The sequence below is a fragment of the Rhinoderma darwinii genome, chromosome 13 (genome assembly GCF_050947455.1).
Source record: "Rhinoderma darwinii isolate aRhiDar2 chromosome 13, aRhiDar2.hap1, whole genome shotgun sequence".
Lineage (NCBI taxonomy): Eukaryota > Metazoa > Chordata > Amphibia > Anura > Rhinodermatidae > Rhinoderma > Rhinoderma darwinii.
Genome location: NC_134699.1, coordinates 48,155,355 through 48,176,335, shown reverse-complemented (window position 1 = coordinate 48,176,335; position 20,981 = coordinate 48,155,355). Strand labels below are relative to the sequence as shown.

The 20,981-nt window shown below is 42.2% G+C and overlaps 2 protein-coding genes across 3 annotated transcripts in view; one reads left to right on the top strand and one right to left on the bottom strand.

The window, feature by feature from the left end:
• The window catches only part of CCDC40 (coiled-coil domain 40 molecular ruler complex subunit), a 37,445-nt gene extending 18,967 nt beyond the window's left edge, over positions 1–18,478 (bottom strand). Inside the window, exons 1-11 of the mRNA XM_075846315.1 lie at positions 18,327–18,478; positions 17,844–17,927; positions 14,598–14,661; positions 13,953–14,079; positions 12,100–12,260; positions 9,873–9,956; positions 8,956–9,175; positions 6,085–6,242; positions 4,130–4,252; positions 3,923–4,044; positions 1,943–2,186 (exon numbers count right to left, since the gene is read on the bottom strand). Of these exons, the coding sequence (XP_075702430.1) occupies positions 1,943–2,186; positions 3,923–4,044; positions 4,130–4,252; positions 6,085–6,242; positions 8,956–9,175; positions 9,873–9,956; positions 12,100–12,260; positions 13,953–14,079; positions 14,598–14,661; positions 17,844–17,860 (1,320 nt within the window). The 5' untranslated portion in view covers positions 17,861–17,927; positions 18,327–18,478. The remainder of the gene's footprint in view (positions 1–1,942; positions 2,187–3,922; positions 4,045–4,129; positions 4,253–6,084; positions 6,243–8,955; positions 9,176–9,872; positions 9,957–12,099; positions 12,261–13,952; positions 14,080–14,597; positions 14,662–17,843; positions 17,928–18,326) is intronic.
• TBC1D16 (TBC1 domain family member 16) overlaps positions 18,104–20,981 on the top strand; it is a 75,986-nt gene continuing 73,108 nt past the window's right edge. For both annotated transcript variants that reach the window (XM_075846317.1, XM_075846316.1), the window contains exons 1-2: positions 18,104–18,267; positions 18,346–18,479. The gene's annotated coding sequence lies outside the window, so the exon portion shown is untranslated. The remainder of the gene's footprint in view (positions 18,268–18,345; positions 18,480–20,981) is intronic.

Here is a 20,981-nt window from a genome sequence, read left to right as displayed (position 1 = left end):
GATAGTGAGTAGGGGAATGATAAATTGCATGATGTATAGATCTTTATAACGTGCTCAGAATGGACTGTATTCACATGTTGCAGTAACAGTATAGCAACACAGGACTTGCAGCAAAACCTCCTATTAAAGGGAAGGTGTCATGAATATTTATTTATTTTTTATCATATTGCTTTGAATATATTAACATAAATTTTATTTATTTGTGTTCTCGTGTTCTACTTTTTACAGTGTACTTACTTTTACCTCTCTATGGGGGCTGCCATATTTTTTTCATCTCTGTATGTGTCGATTAACGACACATACAGAGATGGGATACAGCACATACAACCCCACAGAGAATGTGAACGGGAGCCGTTCCATTCTCTGCAGCGTACGCCGTCTGTGTGGGAACGGCACATGCGCCGCTTCCACACAGACCAAAACGAAGCTCGTTAGCAGACCAAAATCTGGCGCCATTTTCATGTGGACCGGAAGCTGCTGCCGGACAGTCAGATGACTACCTCCGGCCGCGGCTTCCGGCCATATGTTCAAAGAAGCGAAGGTGCAAGGAGTAGGAGCGGAGGCGGCAGCAGCGGCAGGAGCAGGTAATTTATGTTAGTCTATGTGATGTGTGTATTATGATCGTGTGTATTATGTTCGTGTATTACTGTCTGCTGAGCCCTGTATCTAATCCTCCTACACTGTGCAGTCGCTCAGAAAATGGCGGCACACAGTGTAGGAGGTTTGAAGATTCAAACCCCTCCTTCTCCTGGCACTAGCCAGAAGAAGGGAGGGGGGATTGTGTGAGGACACTAGAGCGAGTGTGTCTACCCCAAATTTGCAGCATAAAGCAATGAGGTTGCTTTACCACATTGACCATGCTGCAATTTTGGGAACTGCTCCCTCTAGTGGCCAGCACATGGAAATGTTATAAATTATAATCTAATTTATAATATTTCCTGACTTGTGTTGAAATATAAAAGCATCCTGACTGCGACTAAAATGTGACCTATTCGACAAAAACAACTCGTTGTGTTTTTGCTTCAGATCATGTTTATGCTATCCGAGCATATACGTTTTTAAACACTAAAAAAGTATTGAAACGTATAGCTTGGCATATACATGGACTATAATGGGTCAAACGTAGAGCAAAATAGCATCCGCTTGGTCTATGTTTGTCATGGTTTACGTTGGGATACTGTTTTTTGAAAGTACTGAAAAGTGTAGTCTGCTGCGCTATTCTGTACTGCAAAAAAAGATATATGCGACGTAACGTTTTTTAGCATTGATCTCAGTGGACGATGTATGCAAATGTAATGCTATACGTTTGTATCAGTTTACATACAGTAAATATATCCGTTTTTTTCTATGTGTTCACGTTTAAAAAAAAAAAACAACATATAAGTTGTTTTTTTTTAGGTAAAAAAACGGACAGAAACGTATACCGACGTATGAGTCTACGTAAGTTTGTATACGTTTTCAATGGTCCATATAAAAAACTTATGCGCTCGGCGGATAGCATAAACGCAATGTGAATGGGACCTAAGTCACCAGTTCCCTATAGTGACTACAATATTGACCCTGCCCATGAGGCACTGCTGGAGTGGACGGGGCGGAAGTCACTGCTATGAAGAGTAGCAGGATCTCAATTTATATATAAAACTGGGCTGAACAATCATGGCAGCAGTACAGTTGACTGAACACTTTTCTTGGTCACTGATCTTGATCAGATTGAGGGAAGAGAGGATAAAAATTGCCATTCCTTAAAATAAAAAAGTCCTCAACAGGGTACTTCATTGCTGGTCCATATACTTTTTTCCCCCCCAAATACGACGTAAAATTTACTGATGCTTCGGTATGGTAAAACTATTAGAAGAGGTGAATGAATTCCCCAATGCTGCCTACCACTCATTATGGAAATGTTTACGTTGTTTTATACGTTATACTGTAGAAACAAACTTACTGTGGTGACCCGGCTTAGGGCTTGCTCAGTCTCCTCTAATGTACGTATGTATGTGCTGAACTCTATTCTCAGGGCCTCCTGCTTAGCTTGACACTGAGAAATCAGCTTTTTGCTCATGGCCGCGTCACTCTCTGAACGATTAATCATAAAAGCGAGTTTCTCATGCCTTTCCTCTTCCTTTGTAACAGACTTCTTATAGCCTTCTATCTCGGTCTCTATGGAGCAAAGCTCCTGCTGCGCCAAACTGAAAAACAAATAAAACAATTCTAGCACCCATTTCTAGCCATTCCTTAATAAAAATGTGCCCATCTCACTGTACCTACAACTATTTTTTAAGCATTATAAATGCCGGAGCACTGTTACATTACAGTGGATATGCTCTGTGAACACTGAAAGCTCAGTCCGTAGCCACTATAATGCTATGTTAAGATGTGGCAGATTTATCGTGTGGATTTGCAGATTTTGAAAACCGCATCATGCTTATTTTGTTGCAGAATTGCCGCAGATTTTCATCCACAGGCTTCACAATTTGCAAAGCAAATAGTAAAAAACAAAAAAACAGTCAAATTCTGCAGCAAAATCCGCATGTAAGGCCTTATTCACAAGGCTGTGTTCGGACCGTGAGGTACGGACCGCATGTCGGCCGCATTTCCCGGACCAAACAGTTCAGGGAGCCGGGCTCCTAGCATCGTAGTAATGTATGATGCTAGGTCTGCCTGCGGAAATACTGTGCCGTACGGAAACATGCTTTTAGTATGGGAGATTAGTATTGTATTACAGCTGACACCAGGGAATAACGACCAAGAACAGCGATCGCGCTCTAACTGGCTGTTTAACCCCTTAGATGCTACGATCAATCACGATCGCAGCATCTAAGACGTTAAAATAGAGGGGGCGCCCCCCTCCGACAGCTCATTTGCGCTGATGGTTGTCATGGCAGCCCAGAGGCCTAATGAAGGCCCCCAGCACTGCCTTTCTTCATCTCCTATATAAAAACGCCAGAATCGCTGTTTTTTGGTCACTTCATATCCCACAAAAAATGAAATAAAAAGTGATCAAAAAGTCTGATGTAGCCCAAAATGGTGCCAATATAAACTGCACCTCGCCCTGCAAAAAATAAGTCGCTCAATCGACGGAAAAATAAAAAAAGTTATGCCTCTGAGAATGTGGCGACAAAACACAAATAAAACACAAAAAAACTATATAAATTTAGTATTGCCGTAATCGTATTGACCGGTAGAATAAAGTTAACTTCCCAATTTTACCGTACGGTGAAAGCTGTAAAAACGAAACCCCTCAAAATATTGAGGAATCGCTGTTTTTTTCCTATTTCACCCCACAAATAATTTTTTTTTCAGTTTCCCAATACATAATATGGTACAATAAATGGTGCCGTGAAAAATTACAACTCGTCCAGGAAAAACAAGCCCTCATATGGCTTTATCGATGGAAAATAAAAAAAGTTATGGCTTTTGGAATCTGGGGGAAAGGGTTATGTCATTTATACTACATGGGCAACGGAGTAAAAAACAGCTCCCCCAAAAACTATGACTGAATCGCATTTCCCCCATAAAAAATGTATAAAAGTTCTTCCATATATCATAGGTCCCCCAACGTGCCATAAACAAATGCAAGTAAAAAAAATTATAGATATAGAACTCTCGGAATGTGGTGATGAAAAAAAACGAAAAAAAAAATTGCTGCATCCTTAAAGGTGGCGTCCAGCATTAGAAAAAAACATGGCTGCCCTTTCTTCAATAAACAGAGCCATACCTGTCCATAGTTTGTGCCTCGTATTGCAGCTCAGCTCTACTATAGTGAATGGTGCTGAGCTGCAATACCACACACAACCTGTGGACAAGTGTGGCACTGTTTTTGAAAGAAAGCAGCCATGTTTTTTTCTAATCCTGGACAACCTCTTTGACCCACAATAAGACTGTCCTAAAGGGGTTAAACCTCACAGCTAGAAATTCTACATACATAAGAGCTTCTTGAATAGCTGAATAGGCTTCATCCCTTCTTGTCATTCCAATAAGGCTGCTATTCCACTGCTGAAGTAGCTGCTTTTTTTCAAGACAAATAGCTTCAATTTCCATGTTGGCCTGTAATTAAAGTGAACAGTGTTTTTTTGATCATCATAATTGTTTAAAAACTATTCAGTCTTCAGATGGTAAAGTTCATTCTAACCTCAGCCACTGCTTCCCGCGCAGCTTTCGTATCCTCTTTTTGAGCTGAAATTTGTGATTTATAGACAGCAATTTGCTCCCTAAGTCTGTCAACTTCTCGTGTTAGTCGATCCACAAACATGTCCTAAAAAAGAAAGAGAAGTATTTTTTATGTACAGTTGTGTGTGTGTATATATATATATATATATATATATATATATATATATGATTTATTTATTTTTTATTGTGGGGGGGGGGGGGGGGAGTGCTGGATAATACTCTATGCATGTGGTGTTTACCATTAATATCATAGGAGCCTAAGGCCCCGTGCCCACGGATGTGTTTTTGCACCCGCAAAAATACTGATGAATTGCGGACCCTTTCAATTCTATGGGCCCATGCACAAGACCGTGGTTTGCATGGTCTGTCCATTGGCCAGGAGACCGGACCGTAAAAAAAAAAATTGGACAAGTCCTTATACAGTCCGGGTTTGCAGTCCGAAGTCATGTGCACGGCCCGTAATTAGGGCACGGACGTCCGTGGAGTGTCATCTACGGGCTGTCCACAATTCATTCGCTCAGACAGCAAACCCGGACTGTATAATGACTTGTCCTATTTTTTTGCCGTCCGGGCTCATTGAAATCAATGTGTCCATGAATTGTGGACGGCCCGCAGATGACACTCCGCGGACGTCTGTGCCGTAAATACGGGCCCGTGCACATGGCTTCGGCAGTGTGCATGAGGCCTTACCAAGCTCCTTCCTTCTGAGCCTGCAGTGTCCAAACAGCAGTTCATGACCACATATGGAGTATTTCTGTACTCGGGAGACATTGCTTTACAAATGTTGGGGTGCTTTTTCTCCTTTGTTTCTTGGGAAATTAAAAAAATTCAAAATTTTATTGGAAAAAAATTAGATTTTCATTTTAACGGCCCAATTACAATAAATTTTATGAAACACCTGCCCACTACATCCCCTAGATAAATTCCTTGAGGGTGTAGTTTCCAAAAAGTTGTTTTTTTTAGGCAGTTTTTTTATGTTTTGGCCCTATAAGACCGTTTCAAACCTGACATGGTGCCTAAAATATATTCTAATAAAAAGAAGGCCCTAAAATCCGCAAGGTGCTCTTTAATTTCAGAGGCCTGTGTTTCAGTCAAGTAGAACACTAGGGCCACATATAGGATATTTCTAAAAACTGCAGAATCTTGGCAATTTTGAGCTGCTGTTGTGGATTTAAATTGAATTTCTGCAAAAAAATATTAAAATTGTAAATTCCACCTCCACTTTGCCTTCAATCCTGTGAAATGCATAAAGTACAATGTGTCATGAGAGAAAAAAACAATCTCCGTATCACCTAGATAAAAGCATTCCAAAGTTATTACCACACAAAGTGACACGTCAGATTTGAAAAACAGGGCTGTGTCCACAAGGCCAAAACTGTGTTTCTCTAAGGGGTTAAACAGCGTCTGTCACCAAAAGGGTGTTTTTCTGTCTTTGGACCAATCATTATAGAATTACGATAGATATATTCTTCACTATGTGTTGATTGATGTTTTTCCAGTAACTTTTAGATGTCTGTCTATCTTAACAAAATATCTGCTCATGAATATTCATTAGAGTATATGTCCTTGTCCAGCCCTATTAGAACAGCAGACGATTGATTGATCAATCATGTCACATGACACTGATTGGTCAAGAGCCCTCACTGCAGCTCCAACCTTTAGACTCATTCGAACACATAACGACCCTTTAGACTCGTTTATTTCAAAGTGAAAGTTACTAAAAAATGGCACAAAGAGAAACAAAAAAAAGAAAAAGATCATTTGTCCACAAGGAACTACATCATAAATACTGATCAAATACCACAAAATCTAAGACCTATATTTAGGGTGGGTAATAACATCCCATATTATTATTATTATGGTTTACGGTTTTCTCTTTATTAAAGCTATTTTTTTTTATTTTTAAAACTGCTATACCTGTTTTTGTTTCTCCACCTCAGCCTGAATTCTCTCGGCTTTCGTTTTCTGAACAGCGCGTTTCATAACGGAGATGTCTGAACGCACATCACTGGACATATTCTCCATGTAGAATAAACGCAATGCCAAGTTCTCCACCTCTGTTTGCATAGAGGATACTGAAAGAAAGAGTTGACTAAACATTTGACACTAGTTGTTAAAAAATAAAATTTAAAAAAATTATTTGTACGATCTATCGTCGATGTTCCCATAACTACAATATCATTTAATGGTATTTGAAAATATATTTGTATAAAAATGTAGATAAAAGCAAACAGACAAAATATACTGAATCAAATATATACCACAATGTTTATCAATAAAAACAATAGATTAAATATACCAAACATATATCACAATAGAAATGGAAAATCGGATCGTACGTGTATGAACCTAATTGTAATAGAGCGCTTTACTTGACTTGTTTAACTTCATAATTCTACACTTGTGGTGCCGCTATAGATAAAATCTACGGGTATGAGAGGAGTAATAAGCAGCTTTATAACCACACTAATAACTAGAATATTGCGCAATAGCGCTAGTTTCAGTCCCAATAGTGATTGAATTATGCAACAAGGTAGTGCAAAATTGCTTCTCACCAGTCCCGGTAATAGAAGCGATTCCTCCGTGAATTGTTTAGTGCGTGGCTACAGTGTGGCATAAGGTCCTGGAGAGATGGTTGTTTTTTAAATTGTGCGCATGCGCATTTAGGTGTAAGGCTGGATTCACACGGGCATGTTACGTCCGTAAAGGACGGAACGAATTTCGGCTGCAAGTACCGGACCGAGCACACTGCAGGGAGCCGGGCTCCTAGCATCATGGTTATGTACGACGCTAGGAGTCCCTGCCTCGCTGCAGGACAACGGTCCCGTACTGTAATCATGTTTTCAGTACGGGACAGTAGTTCCACGGAGAGGCAGGGACTCCTAGCGTCGTACATAACTATGATGCTAGGAGCCCGGCTCCCTGCACTGTGTTCGGTCCGGGACTTGCGGCCGAAATACGTTCCGTCCTTAACGGACGTAACATGCTCGTGTGAATCCAGCCTTAAGGACTCTCACTTGTCTCACGGGCTGTTCAGCATACGTGCGCCTGTGCAATGGAGGATGCAGGACTTGGATTAGGTGATTTGTAACTTGGATACATCCATTTTTGTGATATTTGTTCGTGATACATGTTTGATATACTGTTTTTATTGATAAATATCCTTGTTTATATTTGATTTAGTATATTTCAGTCGGTTTGCTTTTAAACTACATTTTTATAAAAATCCATTTTCAAATACCATTTTTATGTGGTGCTTGAGGATCGGTAAATAATTTTTAATGTATTTTTTTAACCTTACTATATTACTATGGTACTATTATATAAAATACCCAGAGGCACAACAACCGCTGTAGCAGCCACAGCGGCTGCTACAGGACCCGCAGCATTAGGGGGCCCGTTCCACCCGCCATCACATGCTCCCCCTCAAGCCCGGTGGCGCTGCAAGCAGCCATTATGGCTGCTACAACGGTAGCAACCCCACATTCAATAGTATCGGCGTCCTTAGGACGCAGATATTATTGAATGGTATGGCAGAACAGGGAGGTGGCTCCCTACTCTGCCATTTACTAGGCCACAGGCACTGGATCAAGCCGGCCTACGCAAGGATCCCATCAGCGTTCATTCGCTCCATTCGTCGCAGGGGCCTAAGTGAGTATGACCTTTTTTTGTTTTATTTATTTGGGGGTCACTATATGGCGCTAGCTACAGGAAAGGGGGGCTGTATACTGTACTGTCTACAGGGCGGGGCTGTATAGCACAGTCTACAGGGGGGGGGGGGCTGTACAGCACTGTCTACTGGGGGGGGGGGGCTGTACAGCACTGTCTACAGGGCGGCTGTATAGCACTGTCTACAAGTGTGGTGTGACACGGTCTACAGGGGGGCTGTGTAGCACTGTCTACAGGGGGGGTTGTATAGCACTGTCTACAGGGGGGGCTGCATAGCACTGTCTACAGGGGGGGCTGCATAGCACTGTCTACAGGGGGGGCTGCATAGCACTGTCTACAGGGGGGGCTGCATAGCACGGTCTACAGGGGGGGCTGTATAGCACTGTCTACGGGGGGGCTGTCTAGCACTGTCTACGGGGGGGCTGTCTAGCACTGTCTACGGGGGGGCTGTCTAGCACTGTCTACGGGGGGGCTGTCTAGCACTGTCTACGGGGGGGCTGTATAGCACTGTCTACAGGGGGGGCTGCATAGCACTGTCTACAGGGGGGGCTGCATAGCACGGTCTACAGGGGGGGCTGTATAGCACTGTCTACGGGGGGGCTGTCTAGCACTGTCTACAGGGGGGTCTGTATAGCACTGTCTACAATGGTGCACTATCTGCAGGAGGCACTATTTACAAGGGGTGCTGTGTGTGGCACCGAGTGAAGGAGGGAGTCCCATGCAAAAGTTTGCTATGGGGCCCAGTTTTCCTAGTTACGCCCCTGAAAATACCTAAAATAGGCTGTAAGAGTACAGGATAATCGCGATACCACGTAAAGGCTTCAACAAAATTATATAAAATAATGTTCAAGTTATAGGAAAAATACATTAAAGGGGTTTCCGCAGAGCAAGCAAATGTGGCTGTGAACAGGGCTGAGATGCATTACTAGGCACAGCCACACTGCAGCAAGCACCGTTGCCCCTTCGTTCTGCTAAACCAATCATACATTCATTGCCTTTTAAAAGAAGAGGCCGTCAAATAAAAATCTCAGAAAACCCCTTTAAATTAATATACGTTGCATAGAATTTAATATCTAAGCTAATGCGGTGGTATAAAAATACTGTTTTCATTATACGCACCTTCCTTGCGCTCGGTATCATTAGTTTGGTGTATTTTCTTGTACAAATTTCTGATATTTTCCCGCTCCTCTTCCACTTGCCTACATAAGGAGGAGATCTGAGCATGTTTATTATGTTGCTTCTCTAGCCCCATCTGCTGACAAGCTAATTCCTGCTGTATGCCATAGAGGATAACCCCAAGATTCTCCCGTTCACTTTTATTTTTCTTCATTGATGTACTCTGCAAAGACAGTAATGTATAATGTAATAGAAATGTACACAATTATTGAATTCTGATAACTGTGTTATAAATTTTAACTCAAAGGAGACTGTCCGAAGTCTACTAGGCCTGGTTCACATCTAATGTTTTCTTCCAGGCATAACAGTTTTGCCTGGATTGTTTCGTAAGTTGGTTTAATGGGCTGCATGGGCTATTCCCTCGTTAATCCATCATCAATTAAGCAGGTAAAAGGTCTGGAGTTGATTCCAGGTGTGATATTTGCATTTGGCAGCTGTTGCTGTGAACCCACAACGCATGGTGCAGTGAGGAGGAAAGGTGGGTTCGGGTCCCCGTCCTCGCGGTGGGGTCCCAACGATCAGACTATTATTATAATCATGTTGATAGGTGATAATTGTACATTTTGGGAACAACCCTTTAAAAGGAGCACAAAGATGGCAGACCTGTGGGCCTTCATTAGGCCCCCAAGGTTGCTATGACAACAATTGGCACCCGCGATCATGTCGGTACCCGCGAAAATGTTGTAAAGGATGTATGCGAATGGGGAAAGTAGCATAGTCATGTGACCTTGCTCTGATAGTAACTTATCATGGCTGTTTTTCTTCCTGACACACATACCCTTGACAATACAGTTAAATTCCCTGGAAATACACCCGTTGACCTCCCATTTTCAGGCAATGTAAGGTTTACTTTTACGTACCATTTCACTCAGTTCCATGTCCAGGCTTTGTATCTGCTTGGCAAGGTAATTCTTAAGAGCTGTTTGGAACCTTGTCATTAATGGCTGCCAATAAAAAGTGAAATGTCTTTATCTTCTAATTTATTACACTTACACACACACACACACATACATATATATATATATATATATATATATATATATACATACATACACACACACACACACACACACACACACTATCTATATACATATACAGTTAGGTCCAGAATTATTTGGACAGTGACACAAGTTTTGTCATTTTAGCTGCTTCTCTCCGCTTTAATTTAAGGGTATTCACATCTTAATTTGAGGAAGGGTTTAGGAATTACAGCTCTTTAATATGTAGCTGCCTCTTTTTCACGGGACGAAAGGTAATTGTACAATTATCTCAAAAGCTATTTAATGGGCTCCATGAGCTATTCCATCATCAATTAAGCAGGTAAAAGGTCTGGAGTTGATTCCAGGTGTGGCATTTGCATTTGGAATCTGTTGCTGTGAACCCACAACATAAGGCCAAAGGAGCTCTCAATGCAAGTGAAACAGAGCATTGTTAGGCTGAAGAAAGTGAAGAAATCTATCAGAGAGATAGCACAAATGTTAGAAGTGGCCAAATCAACGGTTTGGTACATTCTTTAAAAAAAAAAAAAAAGGGCGCACTGGTGATCTCGTGAACTCCAAAAGGCCTTGAAGTCCACAGAAGACAACAGTGGTGGATGATCGCAGAATCCTTTCCATGGTGAAGAAAAGCCCCTTCACAACATCTACCCAAGTGAAGAACACTCTCCTGGAAGTATCTAAGTCTACCATAAAGAGACGACTTCACAAGAGCAAATACAGAGGGTTCACCACAAGAAGCAAACCATTAATCAGCCTCAAAAATAGAAAGGCCAGATTAGACTTTGCCAAACAACATGTAAAGAAGCCGCCCAGTTCTGGAACAGCATAAAACTAAGACCAACCTGTACCAGAATGATGGGAGGAAGAAAGTATGGAGAAGGATTGGAATGGCTCACGATCCAAAGCACACCACATCCTCTGTAAAACATGGTGGGGGCAGTGTGATGGCATGGTGGGGGCAGTGTGATGGCATGGTGGAGGCAGTGTGATGGCATGGTGGGGGCAGTGTGATGGCATGGTGGGGGCAGTGTGATGGTATGGGCATGCATGTCTGCTAAAGGCGCAGGGTCCCTAGTGTTTATTGATGATGTGACTGAAGACAGAAGCAGCCGGATGAATTCTGAAGTGTTCAGGGATTTACTTTCTGCTCAGATTCAACCAAATGCAGCAGGTTGATTGGACGTCGCTTCACAGGATAGATGAACAATGACCCAAAACATACTGCGAAAGCAACCCAGGAGTTTTTAAGGCAAAGAAGTGGAATATTCTGCAATGGCCGAGTCAATCACCAGATCTCACCCCGATCGAGCTGCATTTCACTTGCTGAAGAAAAAAACATAAGGCAGAAAGACCCACAAACAAGCAACAACTGAAGACGCTGCAGTAAAGACCTGGCAAAGCATCACAAAGGAGGAAACCCGGCGTTTGGCGATGTCCATGGGTTCCAGACTTCAGGCAGTCATTGCCTGCAAAGGATTCTCTACAAATTATTAAAAACCCATTTTATTTATGATAATGTTAATTTGTCCAATCACTTTTGAGCCCCTGAAATGAGGCGGCTGTGTAGAAAAATGGTTGCAATTCCTAAACGTTTCACAGGATATTTTTGTTCGACCCCTTGAATTAAACCTGAAAGTCTCCACTTCAATTACATCTCAGTTGTTTCATTTGAAATCCAATGTGGTGGCAGCGGAGCCCAAATCATGAAGATTGTGTCACTGTCCAAATAATTCTGGACCTAACTGTGTATATAACACTGTTCACACTGTTTGACATAAGCCTAATAAAAATACATTCTAAAAGTCTGTTATACTTAAAGGCTATGTACACCTTTAAAAGGCAACATTTTTATTTTTGAAATAAAAAGCTGTATCCGTGTGTTCTGTGCAACTTTGTAAATACTTTTTATTAAAAATGATACAACTTTTTATTTAAAAAAAAATGCCTTTAAAAGGTTTACATACTTTTTAATACCTGATATCTATTTGGAGTTCTATTGTTTAAATATAAAAGTCACCCCTAAGCATACGCTAAATATCATTAGTAGTGATGAGAAGTAGTTAACAGGTAGCTAGAGTCAACAACTTACATGATCTGGATCTAACACCACCAGTTCTTCTTCATCTTGGCTCTGTTCTGTTGTAGGCTCTTCCTCTGGATTTTTTAGTCCTTCCCTCTCATAATCACTCTTGGCTATTTGATTGCTTAGCTGATGAAGAGTGGAGGAAGACACCACGGCGGTGACATTATCTAAAACAACACATAATAATATTCATAATCATATTAACAACAACAACCGGTGCTATTAGACCACGGAAGGAGATTTAAAGGTGTATTCCCATCTACCTAATTTATGGCATATCCACAGAATAGGAGTGCTGCCTTCCCCATTGAAGTTTAAAGTAGTTATGGAAAGAGCCGAGCATTGCTTGATACCCATCAAGTATATTGCACGTATATACATCATAAATGTTTAATATAGGAATAGCCTTTAAGGAAAAAGTAGTTGCAGTGTGTATCGAAGTGTACCTAACTTTCAAGTGGCATTAAAGAATAAGCTGTCATATGTGTGTACATGAGGAATAACACTATTTATGACCATTATATGACTTATAGCCTGCATTTTTGAGCAGTGTGCCCTTCTGCAGGCTCTATCTCTAATTCTCAGTTTTCTCTGAGCTAGTGGATGGAGCTTAACTGCTACCATGTCTTTTATACACAGAGAACAGGAGAATCCTGCTCTTCTATCTCTATCTACTACATATATAGAAGCAACAGCAACATGGAGGACATCATACTGATCAGTGTAGAAGTGAATCCAGCACTGGGGTGAGATATACCACTTACTAGGAGCAGAAGCAGCTTGAGTGTCTCTCACTCTGCTCCTGCTGCCTCCCCTCTCTATATACTTCTATCGGCAGCATGTAACCTAATCCTTTAGTGATTTAATAGTCCATCTTATCTTGAGGAGACGGATTTAACAGTAAATTCAGAGTGAGTGAACAGTTAGGGCGGCCCGATGAATAGAGAAAGAGGTGTTTTCCTTTAATAAGATATATTACGATGCTTCTTCTATTCGCTTGTACTATTGATTTATGCAGAGATTGTTGAAAAGTTAGTGACCATTTAAATCATATTATCAAATGTTAACTTGCATAACTTAGAAGTACTATATTTTAAATGCCTAAAAACAAAAAAGAGCCAAAGTTTACCTTTTATTTATTAATTTTATAATGTTTGTTTGTGATTTGTAATTTATTTATTATATGAAATATCCAATACAGTAACGCTGTACGCCATATTAAAAAAAAAACCTCCCTAGAATCCTGTCCCCACCTTTGCAGTGGAGCAAAAAAAAGGAGAAAGTTAAAGGATTAGGCCTCATGCACGCGGCCGAGCCTGTAATCACGGTCCGCGACTACGGGCACGGACAGCCGTGGACAGCCACCCGCTTTTTCGGCCCGTGCTCCCATCTGAAGTATGGGAGCACAGACCGTAAAAAGCAAAAGATAGGACATGTCCTGTCTTTTGCGGAGGCTTTTTAAGGCCTGGAAACCTTCACGCAAATATACGGGAAGGTGTCCGTGGTCAATAGAAGTGAATGGGTCCGTAATTGCGGACTGTAATTACGGTCCGCAATTACGGACGATTTTTACGGTTGTGTGCGTGGGGCCTAACATCGTACTTTAACATTTATCTCTGTCTCACTTTTTAGACAGACGTATTTCCTGACTCTGTATAATTTCATAATGCTTCGTTACAAATGTGTCAATATACTTTGGGTGATGAACGTGGTTGAATGTTAATACCACCCACACATAAGTAAGAGAAAAAAGAAAAAAAAAACAGAGCAAAGTGGAATGCTTATTTATCAGAGAACGCTGTTTGAATAATTAGATAAAGACTCTTTAAATAGAAAGGTGCGTGCCAAAGCATATTTACCGTAGCCGGAATTGCTTTCGAAAACAGACCTCGAAATACTTGCTGCAGAGGAGATGCTCACACCACTAGTTACCACTGGGGTTTCCATTTCTTCTATATTTTTGTCAGCTATGCTCTCTCTTTGAGTCTGCGAAAAAAATACATTAGACCCCTAAACAAGTTATGCAATCCTACATCCAATGTCCCTATATCAATATATAACTTAAAGGAGTGTTTCCATCAGGGACATTTATGGCATATCCACTGGATATGCCATGAATGTCCGATAGACACGGGTCCCACCATCCATAAAATAAAGAACATGTCCTATTCTTGTCCGAAATTACGGCACGGAGACCCCATAGAAGTCTATGGGAGCTTCCGTAATTACAGACGGCTACGGATGTGCACCCCGTAATTATGGAAGCATTGCTAGGCGACGCCAGGTTTGCAGATGTTGCACATCATTTGTGGTTTTCTTCTTGCTGAGGATCGTATATACACGGATGCACTACGGGCAGTATTTGCGGATAAGTTGCGGGTCACTACGGATCCGTATTTACGGATGGATGAAAATACGGTTGCGTCCATGGGGCCTTAAAATGCATAACAGACAGAAACCGTTTTGGTAAAATTATAGTCACCTATCACATTTCGCTCTCTTACCTCTCCATTTGTTGCTTGCATATCATTCTCTGTGTCAGAAGCATATTCTGCATTAGACCTTTGACTAAAAAAAAAAAAAAAATACACATTATATATAGTATTTACAAACAATATATGTGTTAATATAAGAAGTATTTTTTTAATTGCTATAAAGCCAGCCATGACATAAGGAAATTTGCAAAGCGAACAATACAGGTAATAGCAAAGATGGCTGCAAAAGTGGCAACATCACCTCTAAAGGTCCTTTTACACGGACCAATGATCGGGCTAACGATCACACTTTCGAGTGCTCATTCGTTCCCGATCATTGACCCATGTAAACAAAGCAGCGATCAGCCGACAAATGAGCAAAACCTTGTATGAAGAAAGCTTACGCGTTTCAAAATCTATGAGTAAGAACCAATAGGTTTGAAACGCGTAAAGCTTTCTTCACCCAGGATTTTTATCCATCTTATTTTAAATGTGTTATCGATAAAGCGACAGTAATTTTCCTACATCGTGTGCCGGACCCATTTCACTTCTACGGATATCCACCTACCTCCGACGTAGACTTCTGTCCGTTTGCACCAATAAAATACAGGACGTGGTAACCAGACTGCAATATGGTGAGCGGACCCTTTTTTCTACTTTTTGCGTATACAAACTCTCGTATGTCGGCTGATTGGATCTTTTATGCTACCTTAAAAAAATATTGTTTGTCGGCTGCACAGCTTCCATTTGCATAATGCAAAATATATGGAAAATGTATATGGACGTAAGATTGTAGTAACGATAGTTACTCACATACTCACGAACGTTGTTCCATGTAAATGGAGCAAAATAGATCAACATGATGTTATCGTCCATCGGCGCTCGTTACCCGGCAGAAAATCTGCCTGTGTAAAACCCCCCTTAGGCTGAATGCACAAAATAGAACCATCTGCATAGACCCTGTACTGCAGGCAAATGGAGTCCATACAGCGCTGTAGCACTGAGCTGTAGGCACTCCATGTGCCCCCGAATGATGCCGTACAGCACTGTATTATAGAGAATACCTCCATGATATGGCATCAGAGCATGCCACAATTTCCTGTCTACATGGAAAATTATTTCATATTTAGGTACAGCATGGCTCCTACAGACTACTAAGGGTGCAGTATTAGGGCTTGCCCAGAAGCTTGGCTAAAGGCTCATGGGCCCTGATGCAGGAATTCAGCTTGGGCCCCCCTACCTCTCCCCAACACCATCAGACCCCCTGCGCACGCCTATGCCTAGCTGCCCCGACAGTATAATGTCACCACACAGTAAAATGCCCCCATAGCTGCCCCATACAGTATAATGCCCCCTTAGTTGTCCCATACAGTATAATGCCCCCATAGCTGTCCCACACAGTATAATTCCCCCCTTAGTTGTCCCATGCAGTGTAATGCCCCCTCAGCAGCTACCATATGAGCCCCCCTACCATATCCAGTATAATGCCCCCATATATACCTAATAGAAAAATAATAACCTAATTACTTACCGATCCCCGTTCCCACGACGGGTGGAGAATCCTTCTCCTCCTCTACACTGTGCTGTGAGTGACTCGGCGCAGGCATGCGCAATGATGCCACTACATGATGCCTGCGCAGAGCCGCTCATGGCCCAGTGAATGCTGCATTGAACCCAACTGAATGTGCGTCCTATGGACGCAGATTCAGTTGGAAGCGGGACTAGCGCGATCAGAGCTGTGTGAGATTACGAGGTAAATGAGATTTCGTTTCCCTTGCTGCAAATCTCACAGAAAAGAGTCAGAAGTGTCAGGATTCTGAATACACATGACGTCCAGGCTGGAGGTCATGTGTTTTCATTATCAGGACACTTGATTAACGTTAATGTGTGTATGTGGCTGCACATCGCTGCTGTGTAAATGAATGGAGGAGTGTATGACGCTGACTGGTCACTGATTGGTCAGCGTCATACACGTAAACACGCCCAGTTAAAAACACAATACACGCCCAGTTGGACATAACGAAAAAAAACGCCCAATTGTCCAGTTCAATGCTCATTTGCATAAATATAAAAATGGTCATAACTTGGCCAAAAATGAACGTTTTAAAAAAAAAAACAAAAAAAACTCGTTACTGTTCTCTACATTGCAGCGCCGATCACATGCAATAGGAGATAGAGATTTGAGAATCTGGTGACAGAGCCTCTTTAAGCCTGTATAGTAAGACATTTTCATCCGATGGCGCAAGGGTTGCTTTTATCATTTCTCTCCTCACCGGCAAGGCTCCTGCATGGGCGAACCCTAACTGGGAGTGACAAGGCCCGGAGACCCGTGACTTCCAAGCCTTCCTCCGGATTTTTCGCATGGTGTTTGAGGAGCCTGGACGAGTCCCATCTACACAAAGAAAAACAGCTCCAAAAACGGCTGAAGAAGTGACACGCTCCTTTCTCTTTATGGTGCGTATTTTCATGCGCCATTTTTTAAAACAGCAGCGTAAAAAAAACACCCTGTCTGAACGAAACACCTTTTTTCCCATTAGGGTATGTTCATGCGTTTAACAAAATATGGCTGAAAACACTGATTTTTCAGCCGTTTTTTAATCAACATGCGTTTTTTTGTGGCAGTTTTTACGGCCGTTTTTGGAGCGGTTTGTTGAGTCAATGAAAAACAGCTCCAAAAACGGCTCAAGAAGTGACATGCACTTCTTTTTCATGGGCGTTTTTTTTATGCGCCCGTTTTGAAAAACGGGCACGTAAAAAAAAACGCCCCGTCGGAACAGAACGCCGTTTTTCCCATTGAAATCAATGGGCAGATGTTTGGAGGCGTCCTGCTTCCGATTTTTCGGCCGTGTGAACATACCCTTAAATTCAATGGGCAGACGTTTAGCTAGCGTTTTTTCAGGCATATTTTGAGGTGTTTACGCCCCGATATACGCCTGAAAACACCGCGTGTGAACATCCCCTAACCTGGTACAGCAGACTATATCATTGGCACTGCCCTGTGTTCCTCAGATATGAAATCCAGACTCTATAATAATGCGCCTCACCCTCCTTGCCTGCCACCTCTTGATTTCTACCCTAACCCTTATGAACAGTCACTTATATGCCAGTTTGGTTGTCACTGGTTACCAGCGATAACGCTGGGGACAGACCGAAGATCTGCAAATCGCACAATAATCGCCCACCAAGTTTGACATCACTTGACCGACTGCGATAATGACTCTTTACCACCAGGCGAGGATTTAATTCAATATTAATGATCGGAGAATAATTACTAACCTCCGTCTTCCAGACATGTTCTTGTTGCTAGGCGACACTGTCAACTTCCGGAAGAGGTGTAGCCGCAGCGGACTGTACCAAAATCTAAACAGAGGGGGGGGGGTGTAATGATTCTCCAGATATTAGTATGCGTTTCGCATTATTATTATCATTGGAGCGCGTTAAAATTGTATTATTTTTTTTAGTGTGGAGGTGAACGAGGCTCATTTACCAGATAATCACAGTTACGACGTAACCCAGTGGATCACTTGGTTGGTTCCTAGCGTTAGGTGAAGGGATAACGTGGGGTTCCTCAGCACAACCTGCTGTGCAGGGCTGTGTGGCGTTATCTCCGGGGTGACAATGCCCTCACCACACCAATAATAAAGGCTTATAAAACCACCATAGTCTTCCAATAAAGACGCATCACAGTGGCCATAGCCTGGTATGTAGTGAGGATACGAATGGTGCCCAGCACGTTGTTCCAGTTCCTGCTATTCTTACGTGTATCCTTGTGTTACAGTCTGGCAGGGAAGGAGTTACCCGGATCCGCCCCACCCGTTCACTGCATGCTGCTCGTGGTTCAGGCCGGACGGGGCAGTGTGACCCACGGGCAAGGAACAGGGTGGTCCGGTTGTCACCGGGAGAGCGTACAAGGTATGTCGGACAAAGAGCATGAAACGCCCCAATAATACTGGTCCCAGCGCCCGCTTATTAACAGGACCGTCACCCGCTTACACCCCAGAACTGGCTCTAGTAACCCCTTACTGGCCGGAGGCCTCAGTAGTCACACACCCTAAATATATACTATCTATATATATGTTATATGCAATTTCTATACAAATAATCTTTGTTAGTCATTCCAGCTATAATAGTAAGAAATAGGCAGTCATTTTTTTTTACACTACTGAAAAACTAAACTAGAAAATGTTGCCCATGTCCTGGGCTCCTCTTAAAGGGAACCAGTCACCAACATTTAACCCATTGAACTCCCCTCGCCTGCCGCTGCTGTCAAAAGTTCATAGCCGTTATCCTAAACTCCTCCTCTGACCGTAAATAACCGTTTGCAAACATTTTGCGCCTTTTGTGGTAATAATCCGGCAGTCTCGTTCGTTCCTCTTATGCCCGCAGAAAACTGGCCGCACTTAATGCCGAAACCTCGTCTAAAATGGCGTGCGTGCGCCTGTCATGTATGCTCCGCCACCCTGCCCTGCTTTGTCCGAGCCTCAAATCTAGTTACTGTGCATGCGCCGCTATGATGATCTGTTGTGCGCACGCACCAGAACAGGTCATCAGTGCGCAAGCGCCGGATTTTGTGTGTGCTGGGGGGGGGGGAGGCATGGAGCTGTCAATCAAAAGTAAGGAGGCGGGGTTAACGCAGAAAGGCTTGAGGAATGAAGATATGACTCTTATGCTCATTAGCATACGGTGCGGGAACACTAAAAATCGGAATATTAAAGGTACAGAGTAACTTAGAAGAGATTTATAGGTTACATAAGAATCACTTTTCACCCACGTCCACCAGGTATTGCTGGTTTTAATAGGTGAAATGCTGGTGAACGGTTCCCTTTAATAAATCTTCAGATATTTAAGATGTCCTTGGTAGGGTCTGTGAACCGAGACCCTACCTATTGGTACAATGAACCGCTCTTCTGATGTTCGGCTTCCAAGGTGTTTTTTGTGGATGAATCTTCTAGCGATTGGTGGGGGGGTCTCGGTTTACAGACCCCCTTCTAAAAAGTATTTAAATGTGCACATATCCTTTAATATTAGTATGCAACGTGTAGTTCAACTTAGGAGTGTTGCTGCAGAATTGAAGAGTGCCAGACGCTTCCCCCAATTATAAAAGGTGAGCGCAGGGACCCCTTGGATCAGCAGATTGTTGGGGGACTTTCATGTAAGACGGTGTTGTGCAATGTACCGCTAATGTTGCCGGCGTTCTCATTTCCATTCTTGGGAGACGCAGCCGGAAGATAGGGAGTGCTGTTGCAGAGTCAACCGCATATCATCCGAAACCTCTCCTACAGAGCTCCAATGCAATAGTATCGTTTTAGCGACGTTCTTCAACGTTTTCAAAAAGTGGGCAGAGCTTTGCAGGAGGGGGCGGGAGCTCCCGTTGCCCGACAGATTTACCATAATTGACTCCAGAAATTGGTATAAATTATAGTGGAAATCTACCCCAACTATGATTTCACTTGGTGGCTCATGGACAACGCAAGAGATGACACATTTTTAAAGAGGCGCGCAATTTTTGAAGAGGCTTAAAACGCCAGCCTTAGGCTCTGTTCGCATCTTCGCACATGGCAGATTTTGTTGCAGAAATTACTGCGAATGAAAATACGTTCCATTCATCTGTATGGAACTTGGAGTAATACAAGTGAGAGCTGCAGAAATAACCCCATTCCAAATAATAGGAACTGATTTGCCGTGTGCGGTCCGTGTTTTACGGATCTGTCGTTGGCGGGCGTGCGACGGCCAATGGAAGTGTGCATGAGGCCTTTTTACTAGCGTCCCCATCCATTTCCAATATACAACTACCCGCACCATAGTTTTTTTTCTTTTCTAAAATTAGCAAAATCCAAAAACCATATATATATTGGATTGGATTTTGCTAATTTTAGAAAGAAAAACCTATGGTGCGGGTAGTATATATATATTTGGTATCATTGTATTGAGTCGCAGAATAAAGTTAAGTTGTCATTTTTAACGCACAGTAAAAGCCGTTAAAACGAAACCCAAAAAACATTGGAGGAATCGCAGATTTTTCCAATTTCAGCCCGCAAAGAATTTTTTTCAGTTTCCCAGTACATTATATGGTACTTTAAATTGTGCCAATAGAAACTACAACTCCTCCCGCAAAGAAAAAAGCCCTCGCACCGCTCTGACGGAAAAAAAAATAAAATCGTTCTGTTTCACCACATTCTGAGAGCCGTAAGTTTTTTTATTTTTCTGTCGATTGAGCGGTGTGTGGGCTTATGTATTGCGGGACGAGCTTTAATTTTTATTGGTACCATTTTTTGGTGCATACGATTTTTTGATCACTTTTTATTTAATTTTTTTTTTGTGCTAAGGTGACCAAAAAAAACAACAATTCGGGTGTTTTAATTTATTTATTATTACGCTGTTTACTGTGCAAGTTAAATAGTATATTGTAATAGT